Genomic DNA, 23,020 nt, shown 5'->3' on the forward strand with positions numbered 1-23,020 from the left:
TGCACCAGCATCGTATTATGAAAACCACATGGATTAGGCTAGGGCCTTGTTAGCCTAGTCAGCAATCCAGCCCTGGTCAAAACAGCCTCAATCTCTGTAGTCAGAAAAATAAATAAGTGAAGTACAGTTATTCTCGATTGATCTACAACCTTTCCGTGGACCATTTGAATGGAGCTCACAGCCCACCAGTGGTCCACATACCACAATTTGAGAACCTCCGGTCTTGTCAGTCGCTCTGTCTTCATCGTTCAATACATTTGTGCTCGAGTCGCTACTGAATTTCACATTTCAAATCATCACACTCACTGTTCACAAACTCCTGTTCTTCAGGCGTGATGATACTGCTTAGGTGAGACTGATGCTCTCGGCACAGTTTTTCGGCATCCACCCATGTGTGTTTCTCTTCAAAATGCTTGTAACAGTTCCCTTGGAATTTGGTCCAGCCCGCTTCACATTCTGCCAGATCTGGAATGGACGAGAAGGATAGATGATGGATATGAACAGATTCATACAGTGAAGTTTTAAGCCTTCCAAACCCTCTCACAGATGCCTCAGCGGTACTTGATCAAACAAAGATACGCTGCACAGCTGTTTTCTTGAATAGAAATAGTTATTGACTTCTCTGCTATGGAAGCTCCCTATGGTGATGAGCAAAATGTCAAAGCCCATTGATGCCATCTCAAAGTGCCAAAAGACAAAGAAAAATGGCAGCGCCTTTTAAGACCAAATTGGAGAGGGAAATACGTTTGTCTCAAGTTCCGGAAGGTTCCACTTGAGGAAACATTAAGGGAGCACTTTGAGGTAAATTCTGGGCAGGTAAAGAAATCCCTGTTGGAGGAAGAAGTACATACAAATCACTCATGTTGTATTCCAGAAAGTTCCACTTGAGGAAACATTAAGGGAACATTTGAAGTAAATTGTGGACAGATAAAGACCTCCCCATGGGGCACTGTCAGCCCCTAAATAACTTGGTAGATGTTAGTTGGGAATATTTCCACACAAGTTGAATTAGAAGATGGAATACTGAGGGGTTTTTACAAGTCATGTGTTTGAGTGTTGCAGGTAGGTATTATTATTATTATTATTATTATTATTATTATTATTTATTTATTTATTTATATAGCACCATCAATGTACATGGTGTTGTTTTATTGTTGTTATTGTGTTCTGTCATGTATTTCTTTATCAAAAGAAATGAAGGGGGAAAACGTTTCTAGGAAGTGTGGAAAAAAGAGCGAGACTTACATTTAACATCTAGCAGGCACATATTAATATTTACATATTTGATTATTTGCCCTATATTTAAATGCATTCATTTAATTTTCAAGAAATAATATCTAGCTTTGTTATAAAATCGTAAACGTAGCGCATGAATGGATTCACAGAGATGTGGCCGGAGGGTTGCACCAAGATCAAAGGTGTGGCTAGGCAGGACTTTGATGTGGGCCAGCCTGAGACGTTTTGCTGCTTGCAGCAAAGGACAAGACGGCACCCCATCCCATTCCACGTGCAACAGCTGACTGGACTGAGAGATGATGCTAGAAACAAGAAGGATGTTGGAATTGTGGATCACAAGCTGAATATGAGCCAACAGTGCGATATGGCTGCAAGAAAGGCAAATGCTATTTTGGGCTGCATTAATAGAAGTATAGCTTCCAAATCATGTGAGGTACTGGTTCCTCTCTATTCGGCACTGGTTAGGCCTCATCTAGAGTATTGCGTCCAGTTCTGGGCTCCATAATTCAAGAAGGACACAGACAAGCTGGAGCGTGTTCAGAGGAGGGCAACCAGGATGATCAGGGGTCTGGAAACAAAGCCCTATGAAGAGAGACTGAAAGAACTGGGCATGTTTAGCCTGGAGAAGAGAAGATTGAGGGGAGACATGAGAGCACTCTTCAAATACTTCAAATGTTGTCACAAAGAGGAGGGCCGGGATCTCTTCTCAATCCTCCCAGAGTGCAGGGCACGGAATAATGGGCTCAAGTTACAGGAAGCCAGATTCCAGCTGGACAACAGGAAAAACTTCCTGACAGTTTTTCTGTCAGGAAAATGGAGCCAGTTACCTAGGGAGGTGGTGGGCTCTCCCACACTAGAGGCCTTCAAGAGGCAGCTGGACAAGCATCTGTCAGGGATGCTTTAGGGTGGATTCCTGCATTGAGCAGGGGGTTTGACTCGATGGCCTTGTAGGCCCCTTCCACTATTCTATGATTCTATGACTCTATGAATCTGTCTTCCACACTACTAATGGGAGGGCAATGTTCTCTGCTGAATTGAAGGCAGTGGGCTAACTTAGCAGGCCCAGAGATGCTTTAGAGACAGGTAGTAGCTTACCTCTCTCCTCATTCCCAAGAATGGAAGATGGTGTGACAGAGCCATCACTGCATAATGGTGCACACATACACAATATTTTTGTCCCATTAACCAATGTAAGTAAGCAGGGGGGGAAAGTCCTCTATGGTTGTTTGTCGCTCTCAGATTCTTTGCAAGGAACGTGGGCGAAAAGCTGAAAGCCGTAGGAAGAAACAACTGTACGTTATTTCCTTCAAGATGCAGGGGGCGGCATCCTTACCTACTTCTCCCCAGCTGCCTATTGTATTGCTAAGAGCATGTGTTGGAAATGTATTCTTTATTGAGACACCGGCGGGGGAGCTCAATAGCCTGACAGGAAAATAAATATCCTTTTTGCACCTCCCAAGGAAGGCATCAGCGTTCGCACAGGGTGAAGTCTTGTGCTGTTGTGGATGGGAGGCAAATTCCCAAGAGGAAAAGATAAAGGTTTCAGGGGAAGGGTGGTATAGGTTTATACCAGCTTTTCCCCAACCTGGTGCCCTTGGCCATGCTGGCTGGAGATGATGGGAGTTGTAGTCCAACACATCTGGAGGGCACCAGATTGGAAAATGCTGGTTTATGCAGTTATGAATGATGTAAAGGAAATCGAAGGACTTTGTCTTCCCTGACAAAGAGAAAAATGGATCCTTTGTTAATAAAGCTGAAACTTGGGGTGGGTCGGTGGGATGAATCAGATTGTCAGTGGGTTTAGGATTGGAAAAGAAACTTGATGACTTTTCCCCATGCATGATGAGCTTCGGGTATTTGCTAAGGCAAGAGGTGGCGATCGCTACTAGCGTAGATGGATTTAAGGACTGGACCACTGCATGGAGGATGAGTCTATCAACAGTTGTGTAGTGCAAGGAACACCCAAGTGTACAGTGGCAGGGATTTTTCATCCCCCAAAGCAGGGGCATTGACATAATCTGCCATAGCACCAGAGTAATTGATGGACTTTCCTTGTTCTGCCAAGTGACTGAGGTGATCACGAGGCTTTCAGGTTTTATGTCTGTTTGTGACAGGTCAGCATAGAGGAAGTCAAAGGAGGAAGAAAACAGCAGAGGCTAGATTCTGCTTTCCTTTCCTTTGATGGGATTCCTACCTCATGGTCACACTTTAAATGGCAGCACTTCTGTGCAGTCAAAACCAGCCAGCTCTAAAGGAGCTCTAAAGGAGCTATCCAAGGTGCCAAACCCAATCCCCCAAATGAAATTCATTCATATCAGAGACACCACTGCTTTTGGTGAACCCCAAGGCTAGGGTGAAGGTCAGATTTCACACCTTCTCAACTTTATGATCCTGTTCAGATGACATGCTACGCATGGTGGTTAAACATTTTGAGCTAAACATTATGGCTTAGCATGTCATGCGAACCATTCCTAACCTTGGTGGCTCATTAATTGTTTGCTGCAAAAGGGTTAGGGGCCTAACCATGGCTTAACATGTTGTCTGAACAGGGGGTCTATATCAGATTTCAGCTTGTTTAGTTTTCTCCCATAAATTTCAGTGGAGTCCACTGAGAACTGAATATGAATATGACTCTATATGAATAGCCTTGCCCCTTCATCTACATAACTCCACCCTCTCTTCTGTTTCTTGGACTGATGTTAGAGTGTGACAGAATCTTGGAATTTAAGAGTGTGACGAAGAGAAATAATGTTGGGAGCTTGTGTGTATGTGTTTGTTGGAGTGGTATTTGAGTGTTAGGAAATCCTAGTCCTTTAAGAATGTGACCTGGGGCTCTTCCACACGTCATTCCCAGGGCGCTTCTATCCGCCCCCAATGCACCCCGAGAACGATCGTGTAACTTGCCTGGAGAAGAGACGATGAAGAGACGTCCGTGCCGCCGGCGCCGGTGCCACCACCACCCAGCTTTCTCCTCGCCGGACGGGACGGAAAACTCAGCGGAAGAAGGCGGGGTGGAGAGCGGAAGAAGCTCTCTACCCTGCCTTCTTCAAAAAGAGCTCTCCGAGCCGGCCGGGGAGCAGGAAGCTGGGTGGTGGTGGCAGCAGCGCGGACGTCTCTTCATCGTCTCTTCTCCAGGCAAGTTACACGATTGTTCTCGGGGTGCACTGGGGGCGGATAGAAGCACCCTGGGAACGACGTGTGGAAGAGCCCCAAGAGAAATATTAGTGTGTGTGTGTGTATGCATGCATGCGTATATGGTTTCCTTTCCTTCTTAAGAGTGACCAAAAGAACATTCAGGAGACTCAGATCTCCACAGATAGAATGAAATTGCCTAGAGAACCTGACCGCCATATGCAAGGGGGTAAACAGAGGGGCCAACTTTTCTCCTGGTAGAACTTATTTGGACGTTATTAAGAGTTAGCTGTGAAGAGGATGAGATGAGATGGGGCAGCATAGGAGCACCGAGTGCGTATGTGTCAGGTTGCTATTCCCCCACCCCAGGGAAGAGGGAAGGGATGCAGCGGTTAGTACAATTAGCTGAAGCCAGGGAGGGAGGGAGGCCGTACCAATATCACAGAGGTCCCCTCCGTAGCTGGGAAGGCATAAGCATGTGAAAGTGTGGACGCCGTCGACGCAGGTAGCTCCGTTCAGACAGGGGCTGGAGTGACACTCATCAATGTCTGCAAGAAATCAAGGGCTGCCATTAGGACTTGGGCTGGCCAGGGAATGCATCAACAGGAGAACGGGCTTCCTTGTATGTCTGGGGGAAGAACAAATGCATGGCTTGGGGGGACAGCAGGACAGAGTGGGAAGGTGTGTGTGTGTGTGTGTGTGTGTGTGTGTGTGTGTGTGTGTGCAGGGCTGGTGCTACCATAGAGGCCACTCAGGTGGCCGCCTAGAGCGCCCAGCTAAGAGGGGCGCCGGGCACAGCACAGCACTCACGCGCATTAGCTGTGAGCCAGCCCGGCCCAAGGATTCAGCTGGGCCTGGGCGGGCGAGATGGCGCCCTGTGCCCGCCCAGCCGAAGCGAAGCGAAGCCAGGGACACTGGGGTGGGGGTGGGGTGGCTCCATGTCCGGACTTCCGGAACACGCCCGGTAGAGAGAGAGAATGTATGGGTGAATGGGGTGCATGGGGTCTTTGAGTGAATGCATGCGTTCATGCGTGTGTTTGTTTGGAGTGAGTGATGCTGAGTGTGTGCGCGCATGCGTGTGAGCTGGGGGGGGGTGATTTGGAGGTGACATTCCTAATAAATAATGCATTTTAGACCCATAGACGTTCCTTTCCAATTTGTTTGCTATAATTGGCATGATGTATTTCTTGCACTTTAAAACAAATTTAGCAGCTTCAAGTTTTGTGCTTATTTTTTTCCAGGAAAGATATGTTCTTAAAAATCAAAGTTGGCTTTTTTTGGGGGTGGTGGTGGTGGTGGTGGTGAAAGTAGCTCACCTTGCCTAGGGTGCAAAATAGTCTGGCACCGGCCCTGTGTGTGTGTGTGTGTGTGTGTGTGTGTGTGCCAGCCAGTTTTCATTTTAGAATGACTTCTGTTGCTGATGGAGGCGAGAAGGAATTGGGAATGGGAAGGAGGAGGTATCTTTTTTGGTAGCCAGCAGGTACGGACTAACTGTAGAGGCAAACTACACATCTGCCGAGGGTGCTGGAATACCATGGGTGCCTGCCATTGTTTTGTAAGTGTCACACAGCAGGGGCATTAAACGTCAAATTCCATTGTGGCAAAGCTCAAGGGGAAGGCACGTTCTAGTGGTGGGTGGAGCCATAAAATACAATTTCAAAAGAAATATGCCAGCGTTTAAATTGAAAGCTCTTATTAAACTTCATGTCATCCTTTTAGAGTGGTTGGGGGAGGGAGAGGATGCAAAAGCCAGGAAACCACCAAATGATTGGTGGTCAGTGGAAAGGGGGTGGGGCCAGGAGAGGTGTGTGGGGCCTGCAGTTCTACCCCCTATCCAACAGAGGGAGTCCCACTGGTTGGAAAGGCGCACATTGAGGCAGCTGCGTAGTTGATTTCAGGCTGGATCTACACTACTGCTTTAAAACGCTTTGTTACAGTTTTGACAACTGTATATGGAATGTGTCCTGTGCCCCAACTGTTGTCAAAACTGTTATAAAGTGCTTTAAAGCAGCAGTGTAGATCCTGCCTCAGACACATTCCAGAGCCTTTTGATTGCAATTGGCTGCCCAGGGAACAGAGACCCTTGTGAAGGGGAGAAAATAAAGACATTTGTTAGAAATGTCATGATGAGAAGGCTTAAAGGTGCAGGGAACCACAGGGAAAACAGGCAGGACAGGAAGTCCCATTGATGAATTACTTCTTAGCGAGCTACGAGGAAGAATAGTCCTTCCACATTTTTTTCTTATCCATTCAAAGTAACTCACACAAAAAGCTACAGACTTTTACATAATGAATGGTGAAAACTCAGAGAAGGGCCTGGAATATGACTTATGGTTACAGTTGGGGTGGCCCAAGAGATTTTGCTGCCTGAGGCAAAGGACAAGATGACGCCCCCTCCCATTCCATGTACAAAAGCTGACTAGACTGACAGATGAATGTGTCTTCAACACTGACCCTGAAGGCAGCAAGCTAACTGGTCTCTCCTTTAACATGGGACACAGGTCTCTCCTCCAGCCGCCTCCCAATATCTGCTGCCTGAGGGGACTGCTTCGTTCTGTCTAATGGTAGGGCCGGCCCTGGGCTACAGCCTTGAGAAGTGACTGACATTAATAATGAAAATGAGGAAAACAGTACCCCAGTGAACTCTTGATCATTGATGTACTCTGATTAGTCTGCTCAGGATCCAATGAGGCACAAAAGGGAGGTTGGGGTACTGTTGGGGAGACGTTAGTTTACTCAGAGCAGCAAAACAAATTTCGGCTGTCCCCCCTACCCATTCCCCCACAGCCAATCAGTACCATGATTACATATCAGGGTGTTTCAGGTTACTTGTAAATGAAAAGGGTGGTGGGTTATTTAAAGGTTTTTTGGGCATCACGTCCTGTCAAATAAATGATTAACTTGACTATTATCTGCCGAATTTAACCATCCAGGCTTGTGGCTTTCTTGCAGACGTCTAATGATGAGAATGGTTGTGAAGGCAGAGGATGCTATTCTACTGCCAAAATGAAGCAGGTTTTTAGCCCTCTAAGCTTTCTGTTTGGGAAAAACTATGAAAAAGTAAGTCACCCTCCGAGTTTGTGTGAGGAAGAGAGGAGTTGAAATGTAACTAATAATAATAATAGATGGTGGACAGTTAGAATCTTCACCTTTCTTGATTCCTTGTTTGGGTTTCCCTAGATAAACTATCTTAAGCCCAAAGGTCAAAGGCTAAACCCTCCTCTTGGCCCATAGCACAGGGGTTGGCAACTGAAGGCCAAGCACAGCTCCATGAGAGCTGTCTTCCTGTTGTCAACACAGAGGCAGGAGACCTGTGTGGAAGGCATGATAGCTGTGCCAATGGAACTTTGGCTGATTCCTTCCTTTAGAACCTGAGTAACTACTTACTGGCCAAGGCTGAACAATGGTAGTCTTGCCTTCTTGATACCTGGCCACCCTGTAGTTGGAGCTAGGCCTCGTGACTCTGGGGTGGCCATGTGCCTTACATTACAGAGGACATTTCCCTATTTGAAGGGCTGTCCACTTCAATGTCTGGTTTAAAGATAAAGAACCGTAAGAAGTTAGGAGGCCAGGAACCGTGACATTGCCCACCAACAGTTAAGCACCTGGACAATAGACTGAGCAGGCACCCAGCTCCCCTACGTTTCGGCACAGTCTTCCTCATTATGGTAGGAGTTATCGTAATTCTTTTTAAATTAATCATTTCTAAATTAGTGTATGAAAATCAATGGACATTTGTATCCTCTTGTTTGGCGATGGGTTTCCTCCTTTTTTAGTGGTCTGCTATTGGACACCCTACACATCTCTGAGAGGTTGCGTGCATTGGAGGTGCAAAGAGAACTTGGAATGAGTCAGGAATGGATCTAACACTGCTTCCAAAAGCTGATGGAAAAGACAGCAGAGATGGTGTTTTTTTCCAGCTCAAGAAATAAAAGAATGATCTCCCAAAGAGCGAGCAAATAGTTCTGATTGTGGGAAGAAAATATTCAAGGAGAGAGAGAGAGAAAGAGAGATATTCTATGGTTCTGTTAATGGAAATAGTACCTTTATCGTTCAAGGATTTGTCATTCAGCCTGCATAGGAGTGAAAAGTCTTAGAAATGTTGATCCTAAAATGTTGACAATCTAGCAATTATCCCTGCAGCATAGCAAAGAAATTAGTACTTATTGGGAATGTAAAGTCAAAGAAGGTGACCTGCACAGAGAAATGCTTTGCTGAACGATAAGCATTTCATTTCATTTCAGGGCCAGTTTGTGGAATCTGGTCAACTTGGGAAAGCCATTCCACTGCAGAATCCATGGGTTGGCTTCATTGAAATCAAAGGTCATTTCCATTACTGACTTCTCTGACATCCCTATCTGGATGAGGTAGGAGCAGATAAAGAGGGTGGTGAAATGCTTGGCTTCAGGCCCAAGGGCTGCCCCTTTAAAGCTCCCCACTCCTCCACTTGGGTGGGCAGGAAGCTTGGAAGTGGGGAGTTAGGGCCAGGAAGTTTCTAAGGGCTCTGTTGGAGTGGTGACTCCATTAGAACACACAATCAGCTCCCAATGTGCTATCCAAGGTCCTGAAAATGCTGTACTTGACCAACCTTGTTCTTGGACTAAATCAGCTTTTCCCAAGCTGGTTCCTTTCAAATGCTTTGCATTTTAATTCTCATCTGCCACAACCAGTATGACCAATGTCAGGAACACTGAGAGGTATAGTCCAAAACATTCTGGAGGGCACCAGCTTGGGGATGCCTGGACTACATTCTGGCCTGCCTTGGGGTATCCCATGTGGATGTGCACTGGGATCTGAAGCAGAAATTGGACTTCACTTGCTCTGGCAGTTCCTAATGGGTATGCTTGCATGTGCACATAAGCACATGTGTGTGCAAAAGGTTTCCTGAAGGAGTGCTATCCATACCCAATATTTTGCTGCTACTGCCACCTATTCAGTTACTCTCCCCTGCTACTGGGCACTGTCCCCCACCATTTCCTTCTTTTGCTTTCTCCACATGAATCCCACATCGCTTATTTCTTTTGCCCTCACTCTGATGGCACTGTCCTGAAGCAAATTCAGAGTAATGGCAGCAGCAGGAGGCAAAGTTTCATGGAAGTAACTTGGAGGGAAAAAAAACTTAAGGAAGTTAAGGAGTGGTGAGAGTGAATGTCAACTTCAAAGCCAGTGAATGGAATTGCAAAGTGTGTGTGCGGTTTCAGTTCAGCTCTGGGTGTGCAATCCTATACATGTGGACTCAGAAGTATGCTCCATTAAATTCAATGGGAGTTACTTCCAGGGAAGTGTGTTTAGGATTGCAGCCTTAGACATCGTGTAGTGCAGAGCTGGCCATTTCACAAATGTCAGCTGCTGAGATAGATTTTGACCTGTTGATAACATGTTTTAAGACAGCTACATTTTTCTAGTACAACTTTCACAAGAACAAAGGTTTTAAAATCAGTGAAAACTTGGCTATTTCAGTGAACATGAATACAATACAAAGGCACAAAGGACTAGAGTGAGGTAGCACTCCCCAAGAAGAACACAACAGCAAGGGGAAGACAAGTTTGGCCTCATCCATCAACAAGAGAAGGAGAAGCTGTGGGGAGCATTGCTGCCTCCTCCTCCTCCTCCTCCCCCTCCTCCTCCCCCCTACTGGAAAGAACTCTTAGGGCTCATCTACACCAAGCAGGATATCCCACTATGAAAGCAGTATATAAAAGGCAGAAGCCACAGCAAGCAGCATATAATAGGGGTGTGAAAATTTCGGATCGGCCCGCTCCGCTCCGCCCATACTCCGCTCCTCTTCGCCGCGGAGCTCCGGCTCCGAATCGGAGCTCCGCAGTGGAGGGGAGTGGTGCCAGGTAAGGCTGGGAGAGGAGGGCGGGGGGGTTACCGGGCCCTGCCACTGTCGCCACCCGTGCGGCGATGGCGGCTGAGCCCGGTAAGGGATCAAGGGAGAGGGGGGCCTTACCTGCCTCCGTCCGCGGTCCGTCGGCTTCTTCAATTGAGCCCGCGGTTCAACCAGGAAGTCTGGGCTGCAAGTGCGGCCCAGACTTCCTGGTTGAACTGCAGGCTCAATTGAAGAAGCCGACGGATCGCGGACGGAGGCAGGTAAGGGAGAGGAGGGCAGGGGGGGTTACCGGGCCCTGCCGCCATCGCCACCCGTGCGGCGATGGTGGCAGAGCCCGGTAAGGGACCAAGGGGGAGGGGGGCCTTACCTGCCTCCGTCCGCGGTCCGTCGGCTTCTTCAATTGAGCCCACGGTTCAACCAGGAAGTCTGGGCCGCAAGTGTGGCCTAGACTTCCTGGTTGAACCGCAGGCTTAATTGAAGAAGCCGAGGGAACGCGGATGGAGGCAGGTAAGGGAGAGGAGGGGGGGTTTACCGGGCCCTGCCGCTGTCGCCGCATGGGCGACAGCGACAGCAGCAGGGCCCGGTAAACCCCACTTACCTTTCCGGTGGAGCTCCGGATCAAGGCGAAAGATCCGCCTTCACCTCGATCCTCTTCGCCATGCTCCGCCGGCCCCCCCAATCCTCTTTGCCTCCGCCTTAAGGGCAGGCGAAGCACCCCGCTCCGCTTCTAATTCGCTGGTCCGATTAGAAGCGGAGCACATCCCTAGTATATAATGGTATGAAAGCAGTATATGGTATGTGTCCATGGGCCCCAATAGTGGTCAGTGCACTTCAATACCGCTATAAAGCAGTAGTGTGGCTCCTGCCATTTATATACTGCTTTCATAGTGGAATATCCTGCTTAGTGTAGATGTGCCCTTAGTTTCACATGCCAGCTGTACTAAGGCCACACAGCAGAAGCGAAGCACACTCTGGTTTCCACCACCAGCCATGGGAACCAAGGGCAACTGGGAGTTTGCATCCTCAGCCTCCCAGGAAGAACATCATGATAAAGGGGAGGCAGCATGGTTCCACCCATCAGCCAGAGGACTAAGGGCTGCTGGGTTGTACGTGTGTGTTATTTGGGGGTGAGGGTTGTATTATTACTTGTGGTTTGTAAGCTGCCTAGAGAATCATTTGACTGAAAGGCAGGGTATAAATCTTAGAGATGGACAAATAAATAAAAATTAAACACACAGCAAGTGGTGTAGAGCAATGTGTATTATTATTATTATTATTATTATTATTATTATTATTATTATTTGAGAATATGAAGTCTTATCTTTCTATCTGTAAGGCTAACATAGCCACAGCTTTTGAATAGCGGTACTGGCTTACCCCAGGCCAGACTATTTGTCCATCTAGGCTAGCATCATCTGTTCTGACAGACACCAGGTCTCCAGAGTGTTATGTAGAGGTCTTTCCAATCATCTGATCCTCTTAACTGGAGATTCTACAAACTGAACCTGGGATCTTCTGCATGCAAAGCCCCCCAATCTTTGGGCAGAAGTAGATATTTCAGCAGATATTTCAGCAGAATGCAGGTCTCTCCTAAACCATTGCAAAACAGTGGCAGGAAAAGTGCAATTAAAAGGCGAGGAGTGGAGATAGGAAGGGGTACTTAACACTTTCCCCACCTGCCACTTTCCCCTTGCAAGGCCTTTTTTCTTCCCCTGTGATATAGCAACATAGGTCTGGAGCTATGGATGGGAAAAAAGCAGGGAGGGAAGGAAGGTAGCAGTAGAAAACTAGCTGGTGAGAGGAAGGTTAAGCACGCCCATTGGTCCACCACCTCCAGTTCAGATTCCACCATCCACCAAAGGTATGCAGTTGTTGCTTGATGAGAAAACACACACTCCCAGATCCTGATCTGTGAACATCTACTTCTGCCCTTTATCGCCTACCCTTTCTGAAAGTCTTCTGAGTATTGGAGAGTAAATTAGGCCATGGCTAGACCTACCTGGTCTAGTGCGATGGAGGGGTGAGGACCTCGCAATGTGGTTATCATGAGATCTCCCCACTGTCTACACACGGTATGTGATGTTCTAGGAGGAACAGGACATCATTCCTGCTATTTTTTAAAAAAGGGGATGGAGTGCACGACAGTAAGTTATTTTTTTAAAAAATAATAATTTCCCCACCCACCCCGCCCCCAATGGACACAGAGCTCCTGAGGAGCTCTGTGCCCCATGCCTGGCTCCCAGCTCCTCACGGTTACTCGCAAGGAGCCGGGACAAACCACAATGGATCATTCCGAGACCACAGAAAAACCATGAAAAAGGGTAGGGTGATATCCCGGGGAAAGGGAGGGATCCTCCCTCCCTGCTCCCAGGATCCCCTGTGCATCATGAGGACGCACAGGGATATCACCCCATCTAGCTATGCCCTTAGAGGTCATGGCAGGTCCAAGGCTCAGCAAAAAGAGACCTTCAAATATCTATGGGTCTTGGTCAGTTGGTCCAGATTGCCTAGTATTGTACTTGTTGCAACCACATACATTTTCCAGGCTGTTTTCTCTTCTTTGTGTGCTCAGCAGCAAAAGAATATAAACCAGCTATGTGACTAGTCCCGGCTTTTACACAGAACTCTGAACACCAGAGGAAACTAACAGCACCAAACAATAATAATACGTTGTAGAAATTCCGTCAAAACCCCGTTCAAATGTCCCTCCCCACAACATCACTTTAATTGGCACCACAACAAAAATGGCTATTGCTCCAGTCACTGGCAGAGGCTATTCTTTTCCTTCCTTCCTTTTTTTGTGATGAAAGATCATACAAACTTGCCACCACCCTATGAATGCTACAGCCCAAGAGGAAAAAAAATCACCATGTGATTCTTCAGAATGCATAAATTGGCTGTCAGTGATTTAGGTTTTGTAGACCATCTCTGATGTACATTTTTTTGTTGCCTCTTCTTTTCTTATATATACCGGAGCAATGGAGATTCCCCAAGAACACATACCAACACAGAGAACAGGCTAGTGTCAGGCTCGGCATTTGCCAAGGCCCACATGCCAGCAAAGGTGGACCATTAAGAGACCCTGAATCACCACCCTTGCTGGTGTCACCTGTTTTCTCACCTAACCTCTCACTCTGGCCCAGAACGGGGTGAGTGTGTGAATGATAATAGTGGTGAAATGGGCCAGCTCCAGCTGCCACAGCCTACTTGCTCCTTAGATTTTTGTACAGGAAGATAGCAGGTGGAGGCAATAGTGAGGAGGAAGAGCAGCATCAGGGAATGTTGAAAATATGGAGGAGGAGGAGGAGGACATGGAGGCATCTTAATGACAGGGGGAGCCCACATTGAGAGAGATGAAACCATGGCAGATGCTGTGCCCAAAAGCTCCCATGAATGCCTGGAGCTGGCATGAATGGAGACAGCGATAGAACTTCTCTCCTCCAACTTCTCCTAAGTCTGAATTAACGACTTCATGGATGTCCTGATGATTCCCCAGATTCGATACATGATGTTTACATCTCTGATTTCTAAGACTATGTTTCTCATCCTCTATTACACACACCATCATGAAATCAATGGTAGCCCATTTCACCATTTCAAACAATATGAAACACAGCGACACAAACACATCGTACTATTCATAAATGAAAGGATGAGATGCCAGCAGCTCAAGATCCGGTGCTTTGGGTTCAAGCTATCAGGTCTATCCAGTGGTCCTCCTGGAGAGGTAGAGGGTGAAATAAGGATGCTACCTTATACTGAGTCAGACTATAGGACCATCTGGCCCATTATTGCCAACAGTACTGGCAGCTGCTCTCCAGATTTTTAGGCAGGAGTAATTTTTTTCTCAGCCCTACTTGGATGGAACCTGGGAACCCGAGCCTGAAAAAGCATGTGCTCTACCACTGAGGTATGTTCCCTTGCCTTGTTGTTATGTGTACATGTTTCCCTTTCATAGAATCTTCTGGGTGTGTAAAACAAGGGCGGATCTGTTAATCAGCCTTCTGTACAAGGAAACCCACATAAAAACCTCTTGCACTAGGAGGAATAAAAATGAATCTTGCAGGGATTCATAGAGCAGATCTGTGCATGCTCAAGCAAACATAATGTGCAGTGGGGTAAGCCACTCTTCTTCTGCTGCTGCTTGGTTCTCCGTCTATGCTCAGAACCTGGGACATTTGCCCACATGCCCAATGAGCAGAGCAGTTTTGCAACCCCACTCACTGTGGCAGCATGTATTATCTTCCATCTCCATATTAAGAAGAAGTCAGGACTTACCTATGTCACAATGATCGCCCGTATACCCAGATGGGCACAAGCAAGTAATCCTCCCATCTTGTTCCTGGCAGGTTCCAGCTCCACATGGCTTCTCTTCACATGTCTTGGGTATAACTGCAACCATGAAATTTATTTGCTTGTAATTATTCTGCTGTGCAGCTTGCAGAACCATCACACAAAAAAGCCTCTTAAGACTAATGGAACCCGTTTTCTATTCCTGCATGGGCAGAATTCCCTAATTATAAATGAAGGCTCTCTCCAGGTTTGGTGGTTTCTTGAGTAAAAGGATCCACAGAGCCTCACAACAGACAAGAGACATACTGTACGTCCTACTCTATAGTGAGATTGTTACATAGTGAGACATACCTCCTTCCTCATAGTGAGAGTCTGCTGCTTGCACTCTTCTGTGATCCCTAATTGGCTTTCCCCATTGGCCTTTGGAGTTCAAGAGATCCCTCAAGATTGTGAGAAGAAGGTTAAGGATTATGCTAGAATGGGGTTGAAAAAACTCAGGCCTGGGGACAAAATCTGCCCTCTGTTGGGTCCCAGCCAAGCCCTCTGGAATTTCCCAGAAGGCCCTGCTTTCTTCTTCTAGACCCACCTCCTTTCCTTCATCACCAACCATTTATATTGCAGGCACACACACCCATCTAAAAATTTGAAATGCCTCCCCTATGACATAGTTACTGGCAGTAAGAGCTTAAAGATACAATATGCTGTAATTTTGGGTGTTTGGGCATTTTGGCTCCTTATCTTTCGCCTTCAGCCCTGCACGTTACTGGAATGCAGCCCTTGAGAGCTTTTCCAAAATGGACTTCAGCCCTTGTATGCACAAGGTTTATGGTTTTTCTCAGTATCTATGAGCTTTGGACAGCTACCTGGACTTGCTGAATACTGGTGACATTCATGTCCTAAGGTAGGCTTGAGCAATGGGAGACCCCCTGGGCTAAATCCACCCCCTTCACACAAACACAAAGAAGTGATTCTTGGTTCTCAAGCTGTTAATCTATGGGCCAAATAGGTGTGGACAAAATAGAAGACTCTGTAGAAACAGAACTTGTTGGCAGGCTACTAGCTTTTCTCAAAATGGCCTTCTGGGAAAAGTAGTTGCTGACCATGGTTTCAATTAAACCATCTTCAACAGATGCTCACTGCTAGTCATGAAGGCATGAATCTATCAGGTCATGGAAGAAACTAAGCTTCTGAAACCATTACACGATGAAACCATTACACTTGATGAGTTCTTGAACCACTTGGGTAGTTCAAGAACTCATCAACCTCTCAACCAACCCCTTCAGAAGCACACCGAGAAGCAAAGATTGCTATCAGTTGCTTGCCTGCAACCAATTCCTAACTGAAATACAAATGGGAAAGCCATCTCATAAAATATTCTGAGAAGTCATAGTGTAGACCAGAACCATGCTAGAGGTATGCTAGTTCCTAGATCAAGGACTACTTGCTGCTGCTACATTCTGTATCCAACCAGGATTGTGTACAGGGTTCAAACTTCTGATGTCCGGGTTTTACCAGAGGGCCTTAAATTTTTAGGAGTGCCTGATATATGCTAAGAGAGTTACCTTCCTTATTTATAAATTCACTCCTGAACTTCATCATAGTCTGATCCCCCAATTTTGCCTTATTTCTTCTGCCACATGTAATGGCCATCTAATATGTCTTTCCCCAATGTGGACACCTTGCATAGGGTGTAGAATAGTGGGCTGTTGGCTGGTCTTTATGTTGTCTACTTCTGCAAGCAATTGAGGAAGCTGGATGCAATTAAGCATTGGATGGGAGTGAGGTCAATTATACTGACCCATTTGCAAATGTAATTTGCTAGTAAATAACTTCCTTGAATGTAGTTCTTTGAATCTGAGCTGCTGTTAAACTTCATGAATCCTCCATCTGAGGAGATCTTGTTACTACAACAGCTCTCCTCAGATAAATAAAAGGGATTTGAGGTGCTGGAATGAGAGACGTTACTGCATCCATCAGATGCTGGAGACCTGAAAGGAAATGAGGAGCATGATGGAGGATGTTCCAGTTCATGTTAGGTCTGGCTCGTCTGCATCAAAGCCACGAGAACACCAAATGGTGAATGATATTGGCACCTCCTTAGTGTGCTGCAGGCCTAGGAAGCACACACAAAGAAGAAACCAACAGCTTCCAGTTATGATTTACTAAAACTCCCACCATGCCCAGACATCCTGGCCATTCGCTGCACTGGTTGGGGATGATGGGAGTTGTAGTACAACATATCTTTGTTGGGGAAAGCTGATTTAGAATGTCATGTCATCAAGACACAGGTAGCCTCATGCTAAATGCTAGAACGGGTGAGATGGAGCCATATATCTCCAAATGGACTTCCACAATATTTAGATATTCAGTCATTTGGGTGAACAGGAATGAGGTTCTTTGTGAGATCTTATGGACGAAAGGCAGTACGGCAAGGGAGAGGTGAGGGCAGAACAAAGTGAGTTTGAATATCCAGACAGTTCAGATAAGAAAGACTGGCTACTGGAGGATCTACTGTGCATATATTTTTAACTATACCTTGTGCAATGGACTCAGTCTCATCAGTCACCTTTGATGAAACTTCAGTCTTGACATCAGTGGTGGTAGGTAGTGTTGGTGGAACCTCTGGAATAGCTACACCATCTGTTTCTGATCCCTCTGTTTCAACTTGGGTCTCATCTAGATGCTTGGAGTGCTCAGTTAGTTCTGGATTATCAGTGTCAAGTTTCTCTGGAACATCTGAGACCGGGTGAGGGGCTGGACCTGAGCTATCCCCATGAATCTGGCTCCTTTCTTCAAATGCCCCAGAGGGCAAGTCACTGACAAAAGGTGTCCCAGATATTTCTGGGTAGCTTTCAGGTAATGCAGATGTTTCACTATTTGTTTCATAAGGGGTTGACAATTCTAGGTGGCTTTCTGGCAGAGCTGAGGTTTCACCACTTGTTTCATGAATTGTAGAGGCTTCTACACCAGCTTCATGAAATGTGGATGTTTCACCACTAATATCATGATATTCAGGGGATTTGATGGTACTTTCAGGATATGCAGAAGTCTCTCCACTAGTTGTGGAGGCTTCTCCACTTGATTCAGGAAAATGTGGCACTGCCTCTGTTCCACCAGCCAGTTCCTGTGAAACCCCTGGGGTGGTCACAGTTTCTACTAAATCAGAAGAGATTAAAGTGATTTCTGGGATTCCAGAAGCATCACCGCTAGTACCAGCTACAGTTGAGGATTCTCCACTTAAGTCAGTGACACCAGAAATTTCTCCACTGAAATACAAAATGCCTGATGACGTGCCACTGATGTCAACTGTCTCTGATGGTAATCCACTAGCTGTCGTCACACCATATACTTCTCCAGATGTTTCCCTCTCTCCTGAAGGAAATCCACTGATTTCTAATACTCCAGATGTCCCTTCTCCAAGTTCCTGGGCAACAGATGGTTGTGTTACAACTTCCACCAAAGTTGTATCCACAAGAGAGACTGTGGGAAACCCAGATGAGAGCCCGCTATAATCGTAAATTCCAGATGGCAAGCCACTGGTGAGACCAACACCAGAACTTTCTCCACTCAGTTCTGTTAGTCCACTTGGAAGTCCACTGCCTTCATGAACTCCTGATGTCCATCCACTGAAGTCTATTTGTCCAGAAGGCTGACCACTAACATCTAAAATTCCAGACACTGTGCCTGATAGATCTTCATCTCCTGAAGGCAATCCACTTATTTCTACAAACCCTTTCCCTTCTTCTTGTTTAGCTGAAGGGGTTGTCACTTCAAACAAATGAGCATCTATGAAAGTGACCCCTGAAGGTTCACCGCTTTCATCAGTAGCTGAAGCCTGGCCACTTAGGTCCACAAAGCCACTGATATCAGGTATCCCAAAAGTTGTTCCACTGAAGTCAATTCCTGAGGATAACCCACTGATATCTGGTAGACCAGATGGTTGTCCACTAATATCAAGTCCTGATGGTAATCCACTGATATCCGGTATCCCAGAGAGCTCCCCATTGATATCAAGTCCTGAGGAAAGCCCACTGATATCAGTTATTCCACTGGTGTCAATTCCAGAAGGCAACCCACTCGTTATCCCACTAAGGTCCCACTCAGCGGAGGGCAAACCTGATAAGTCTCCATCCCCACTGATGCCAATTGTCCCTTTCCCTTCCATTTCCTTTTCTGTTGCTGTGGTTACAACTTCCACCAAAGTGGCATTCACAAGAGAGACTGTAGGGAATCCAGATGTGAGACCACTGTAATCATACTGTCCAGATGGTAAGCCACTGAAAAGGTCAACAGCAGAACCCTCTCCACTAAATCCAGAAGGCAACCCACTAATTTCTTCAGTGCCTTTGCCTTCTTGAAGTCCAGGTATTCGCTCTTGGATTCCTGAGCCGATCCCTGATAATTCTTCATCTCCAGAAGGCAAGATGCTGACTTCAATAATGCCAGAAGACAGGCCACTTATGTCTCCTGATGGTAGCCCACTCTCTCCGGAAGGGAGCCCGCTAAAATCTGGGGCTCCAGAAGGAAATCCACTTTCTCCAAATCCAGAGGGTTCTCCACTAGGCTCAATCATTCCACTTAAATCTGGAGCTCCAGATGTCCACCCAGAAGCAGATGTCTCTGTGATTGGAGCTTCTGCACTTGTTTCATCAGGTACTACATCAGTTGGGGGAGGAACAGCTGATGGGCTCACTTGAAGAAGTGTGGGAGAGAGAGAGAGAGTGAGAGTGAGAGAGAAACACCATATTAAAGAAATCTTAGTTAATATCTCACACAATACAGAAGAAACATCAACTTAGGCTACTTTCAGACTTCAATCTTAGAAGCCATGATAGCAGGAAGTCAGCTCCTACAACAGGAAGTATTTCATTTAAAAAATACATCCTCTTGCAGAGCTTTTGAACTAACAATGTTGTTTAGGACTGCAACTCCCATCAGCCTTAGCAAGCACAGCTGATGGTGGCAAAGGATGGGAGTTGCAATCTAAGAACTATTTTCAAACAACAACAACAATTTTCCAAATTGTTAGCAGTTATCCAGGGAGTTCCTGAACCACCAGGTCAGCAGAAGAACACAAGAAGCTGTGTCATACACAGAACTCTGATGTCTAGTCACGGGCAGTGTCTCTGCTTCAGGAACTCAAGCAGAGGTTTTTATCATGACCTGCTACATGATCCTTTCAACAGGAGGTGCCAGGGATTGAACCCAGGACCTTCGGTATGCCAAGCATGTGCACTGCCAGTGAGCTACGCCATCATAGGGGCCTTCTATTAGAAAGCAACAGAGGCATATCAATCCTACAGCTATCTTTGACTTCCATGACATCAGTATAGGGATGAGCCTTTTTTCAGACATGGCACTGTCATTTTAGGCAGGCTTGCACAACCTTTTTTGTCCTAAGAGCTGCATCTGGTGGCATCAGGGGGGTACACATGTACACACACAAACACACACATGAACACGCATACACACACACACACACACACACACACACACACACACAGAGGGATTCCCTCACTAGTGCTACTGCTCTCTTCCCTTTTCCGCTCATGAAATATCAGAGATAAGGGAAGGAATTCCCTTGTTCATGCTAGCAAGGGAATTCCTGGGGTTTTTCTTGCTAGTGCAAGGGAAATCCCAGGCGATGTGGCTGCAAAAGAGGATGTGGGGTGCATGTATGTGTATTTGCTGGACATTTTTAAGGGTTTCCTGTAGTGCAGGATCAAAATCACACCGCTCCCATGATATGCCTTCACCTGGTCCTGCATGGAATCTGCAGGATGGCAAAATTGGGGTTACTGTCATGCAGATTGGAACTATGTACAATAATAATAATAATAATAATAATAATAATAATAATAATAATATATTTCTTACCCGCCTTTCCAATTGCATTGAGGCGGGGAACAACAACATGCATAAAACACACAAAACACTGATTAAAAACATAGGATACACTGTTAAAAACATCCTAAAAACATCCTAAAAGCTTATTAAAAGTATCCTAAAATTCTGCTGGACAGGCCTGCCGGAAGAGATCAGTCCCTCTAGTCATAGGTCCCTATTCCAACATGATGCCACCACACATAGGATGTGCACAGAGAGAGGTCATGTCTGAATGGGGCTACAGAGTTAAAGCATGGGACCTGACCTACCAGATAACAACGATATGTCCGTTGGAAATACTTCCGTTCCCCACTCGGTCTGATTTTCAGAATCAGTGGCAAACTCCATTTCCACAGTTGTTTCTTCCCCAGATGGGACTTCCTCAACCCCAGGGACCAGCTGGGCTGCAATGAGATCCTCCTCTATTATGTCCTCATACAGAGATGGTAGAGCTGAAAGGCAAGAATCATGGTTGGGGATGTCAACGGTAGAGACGCTTGAGGATTTCATTTCAAAGTGAACCAACTTGATCTGCCCCTCCTGCACTAAACTGTAACTCATAATGAGGTTGTCCTTTGGATTTTGCATATTAGGTCAGAGTGCAAATTAGCCCAGATCGCTTAACAACATGAATTGAATGACATTCTCCAAAAACCCAAACTATGGGCTGGATCCAGACTTAGCCATACTTAGAGTAGACCCCTAGAAATTAATGGGCCTTCAGTTAGTCATGACCAATGTAAGCTCCATCAAATTCAATGACACTGTTCACACAGCATGCTAACCCACACCCAGTGGTTGAGTGTGGGTTGTTTTGAACCATGGCTTGCTTGTTGAACCTTGGATTGGCATGTTGTCGGAACGCAGCTAGGGTAGCTTGTTAACCGGGCAGCATGGATTGTTAACCACCCCAATGTCTAAATATGACCATGCCTGGATCCAACCCATTTTCTGGTATTACTCTGTCCCCACAATGCTTGAAAAGCCATCTATGATAAGAAGGAGGATGACAGTACCTCTGAAACAGAAAGCATGGTGCTTAGTTCGTGGGTCAGGGAACCCCGTCTGATTTGGGTACAAGTAGGTGGTTCTCACGCCAGGCTTCTCCCCACCACATGCAGGACGTGGGTTGACAATGGGATAGCGGAGACTCCCATCAGCCAGCCAGCCTGCACGGCAGTCATCTAGACCCAGTCTCCAGGCAGCATAGAGTTGTCCGGTGGAAGCCAGAGTAGCATTCTGGCTCTCACAGTATTCTTGGGCTTCCAGTAAGGTGAACTGTTCTGGCTCTGTTGCAAAGAAGACCTCCCCTAGGGATAAAATAGCCAGTATGAATTCTTGGCTCACATGCTAATCAGTTCCCACGACTACGTCTGATGTATGCATATATGGCTTGGGTCCAGGTTATCTGAAAGTATGGATTCTCCCTTATGAGCCTACCCATCCCCTTAGATCTTCAGGAGAGGCCCTTCTCCCGGTCCCACCACCATCACATCACTCCTGGTGGGAATGCGGGAGAGGGCCGTCTCGGTGGCTGCCCCAGAGCTCTGGAACTCCCTTCCTAAGGACTGGCTCCCTCCTTGGTGTGCTTTTGGAGGCAGACTAAAAAAATCTGTTTCTGCAGGCCTTTGGGGGTACTTTGGATCTCTGTTGAAGTGTTGTTTATATATTGGTTTTTTTTTTTAAAAAAAAACATATTTTAAATGTTTTTAAATGTTTTAAATATTTTAATATTGCACCACGTTTAATTATATTTTTAATTTTTGTATATCTCTATCTGTTTTTAACTGTACATGTTTTAATTTGTAAAGCCACCTTGAGTCCCAGTATTGGGAAAAAGGCAGGATATAATAATAATAATAATAATAATAATAATAATAATAATAATAATAATAAGCTTGCATATATTATAATGAAGGCTACCTCTCCCCACCTATATGTCATAGCCCAAGGTTCAAAACTAGGCTGCCAGGGGTGCCAATCTAGGCCCCAGATGGCCTCACAGCCTTCTCCAGGCCTTCCCCACTTTCTCCCAACTGTCTGGGGGTCCCTTGGTTTTTGTGCAATTCTCTCCCCCCCCATTCTAAAAGTTTGATATGACTCTCCTAAAGCTTAATTATTGGCAGTAAGAGCTTTAAGATGAAATATGCTGAAAGTTTGGCTCCTCCCACTTTGACTTTGGCCCAGCCCAGCACTGGGATGCAGCTCCCCTAAGAACTTCTCTGAAATGGAAGTTGATATTGAAAGATGTTCAAGGTTCCCACCATACAAGAAAACCTACCGTTCAGCCTGTTGACATAACAGTATACATCAAACATCTCTGAGGCTGGCCGCATCCCGTACGTCCTCACCCCTGGGATATCGTCTTTGTCCCCTTCGCATTTGCTCCGTGGAACCACGATGGGGTACCTGACCAACACAGACAAGGGCAGGGGTCATACTCATCAAAGACCTCATTTATCTCCCACTAGTCATTTTCTGTTTATTTTACGTTGTAAAGCACTGCGTACATGGATGGTAATCATAGCAACAATAAAAATAGTCATCGCTCAATTAAAAGATATCTTAGTATATTAGATTTAGGAGTTTTAGTTCCATTAATGGCTTACGTCTGCACCTGAAAACAAAGAATAGTTTGTT

At 46.1% G+C, this 23,020-nt stretch overlaps 1 protein-coding gene across 1 annotated transcript in view; it reads right to left on the reverse strand.

The window, feature by feature from the left end:
• The window catches only part of ACAN (aggrecan), an 82,218-nt gene that overhangs the window by 9,578 nt on the left and 49,620 nt on the right, over window positions 1–23,020 (reverse strand). The window contains exons 9-15 of the mRNA XM_063142722.1: window positions 22,662–22,789; window positions 21,397–21,690; window positions 20,650–20,832; window positions 17,030–19,186; window positions 14,480–14,593; window positions 4,803–4,916; window positions 307–465 (exon numbers count right to left, since the gene is read on the reverse strand). Of these exons, the coding sequence (XP_062998792.1) occupies window positions 307–465; window positions 4,803–4,916; window positions 14,480–14,593; window positions 17,030–19,186; window positions 20,650–20,832; window positions 21,397–21,690; window positions 22,662–22,789 (3,149 nt within the window). The remainder of the gene's footprint in view (window positions 1–306; window positions 466–4,802; window positions 4,917–14,479; window positions 14,594–17,029; window positions 19,187–20,649; window positions 20,833–21,396; window positions 21,691–22,661; window positions 22,790–23,020) is intronic.

The sequence above is a fragment of the Elgaria multicarinata genome, chromosome 16 (assembly GCF_023053635.1).
Source record: "Elgaria multicarinata webbii isolate HBS135686 ecotype San Diego chromosome 16, rElgMul1.1.pri, whole genome shotgun sequence".
NCBI classification, from domain to species: domain Eukaryota; kingdom Metazoa; phylum Chordata; class Lepidosauria; order Squamata; family Anguidae; genus Elgaria; species Elgaria multicarinata.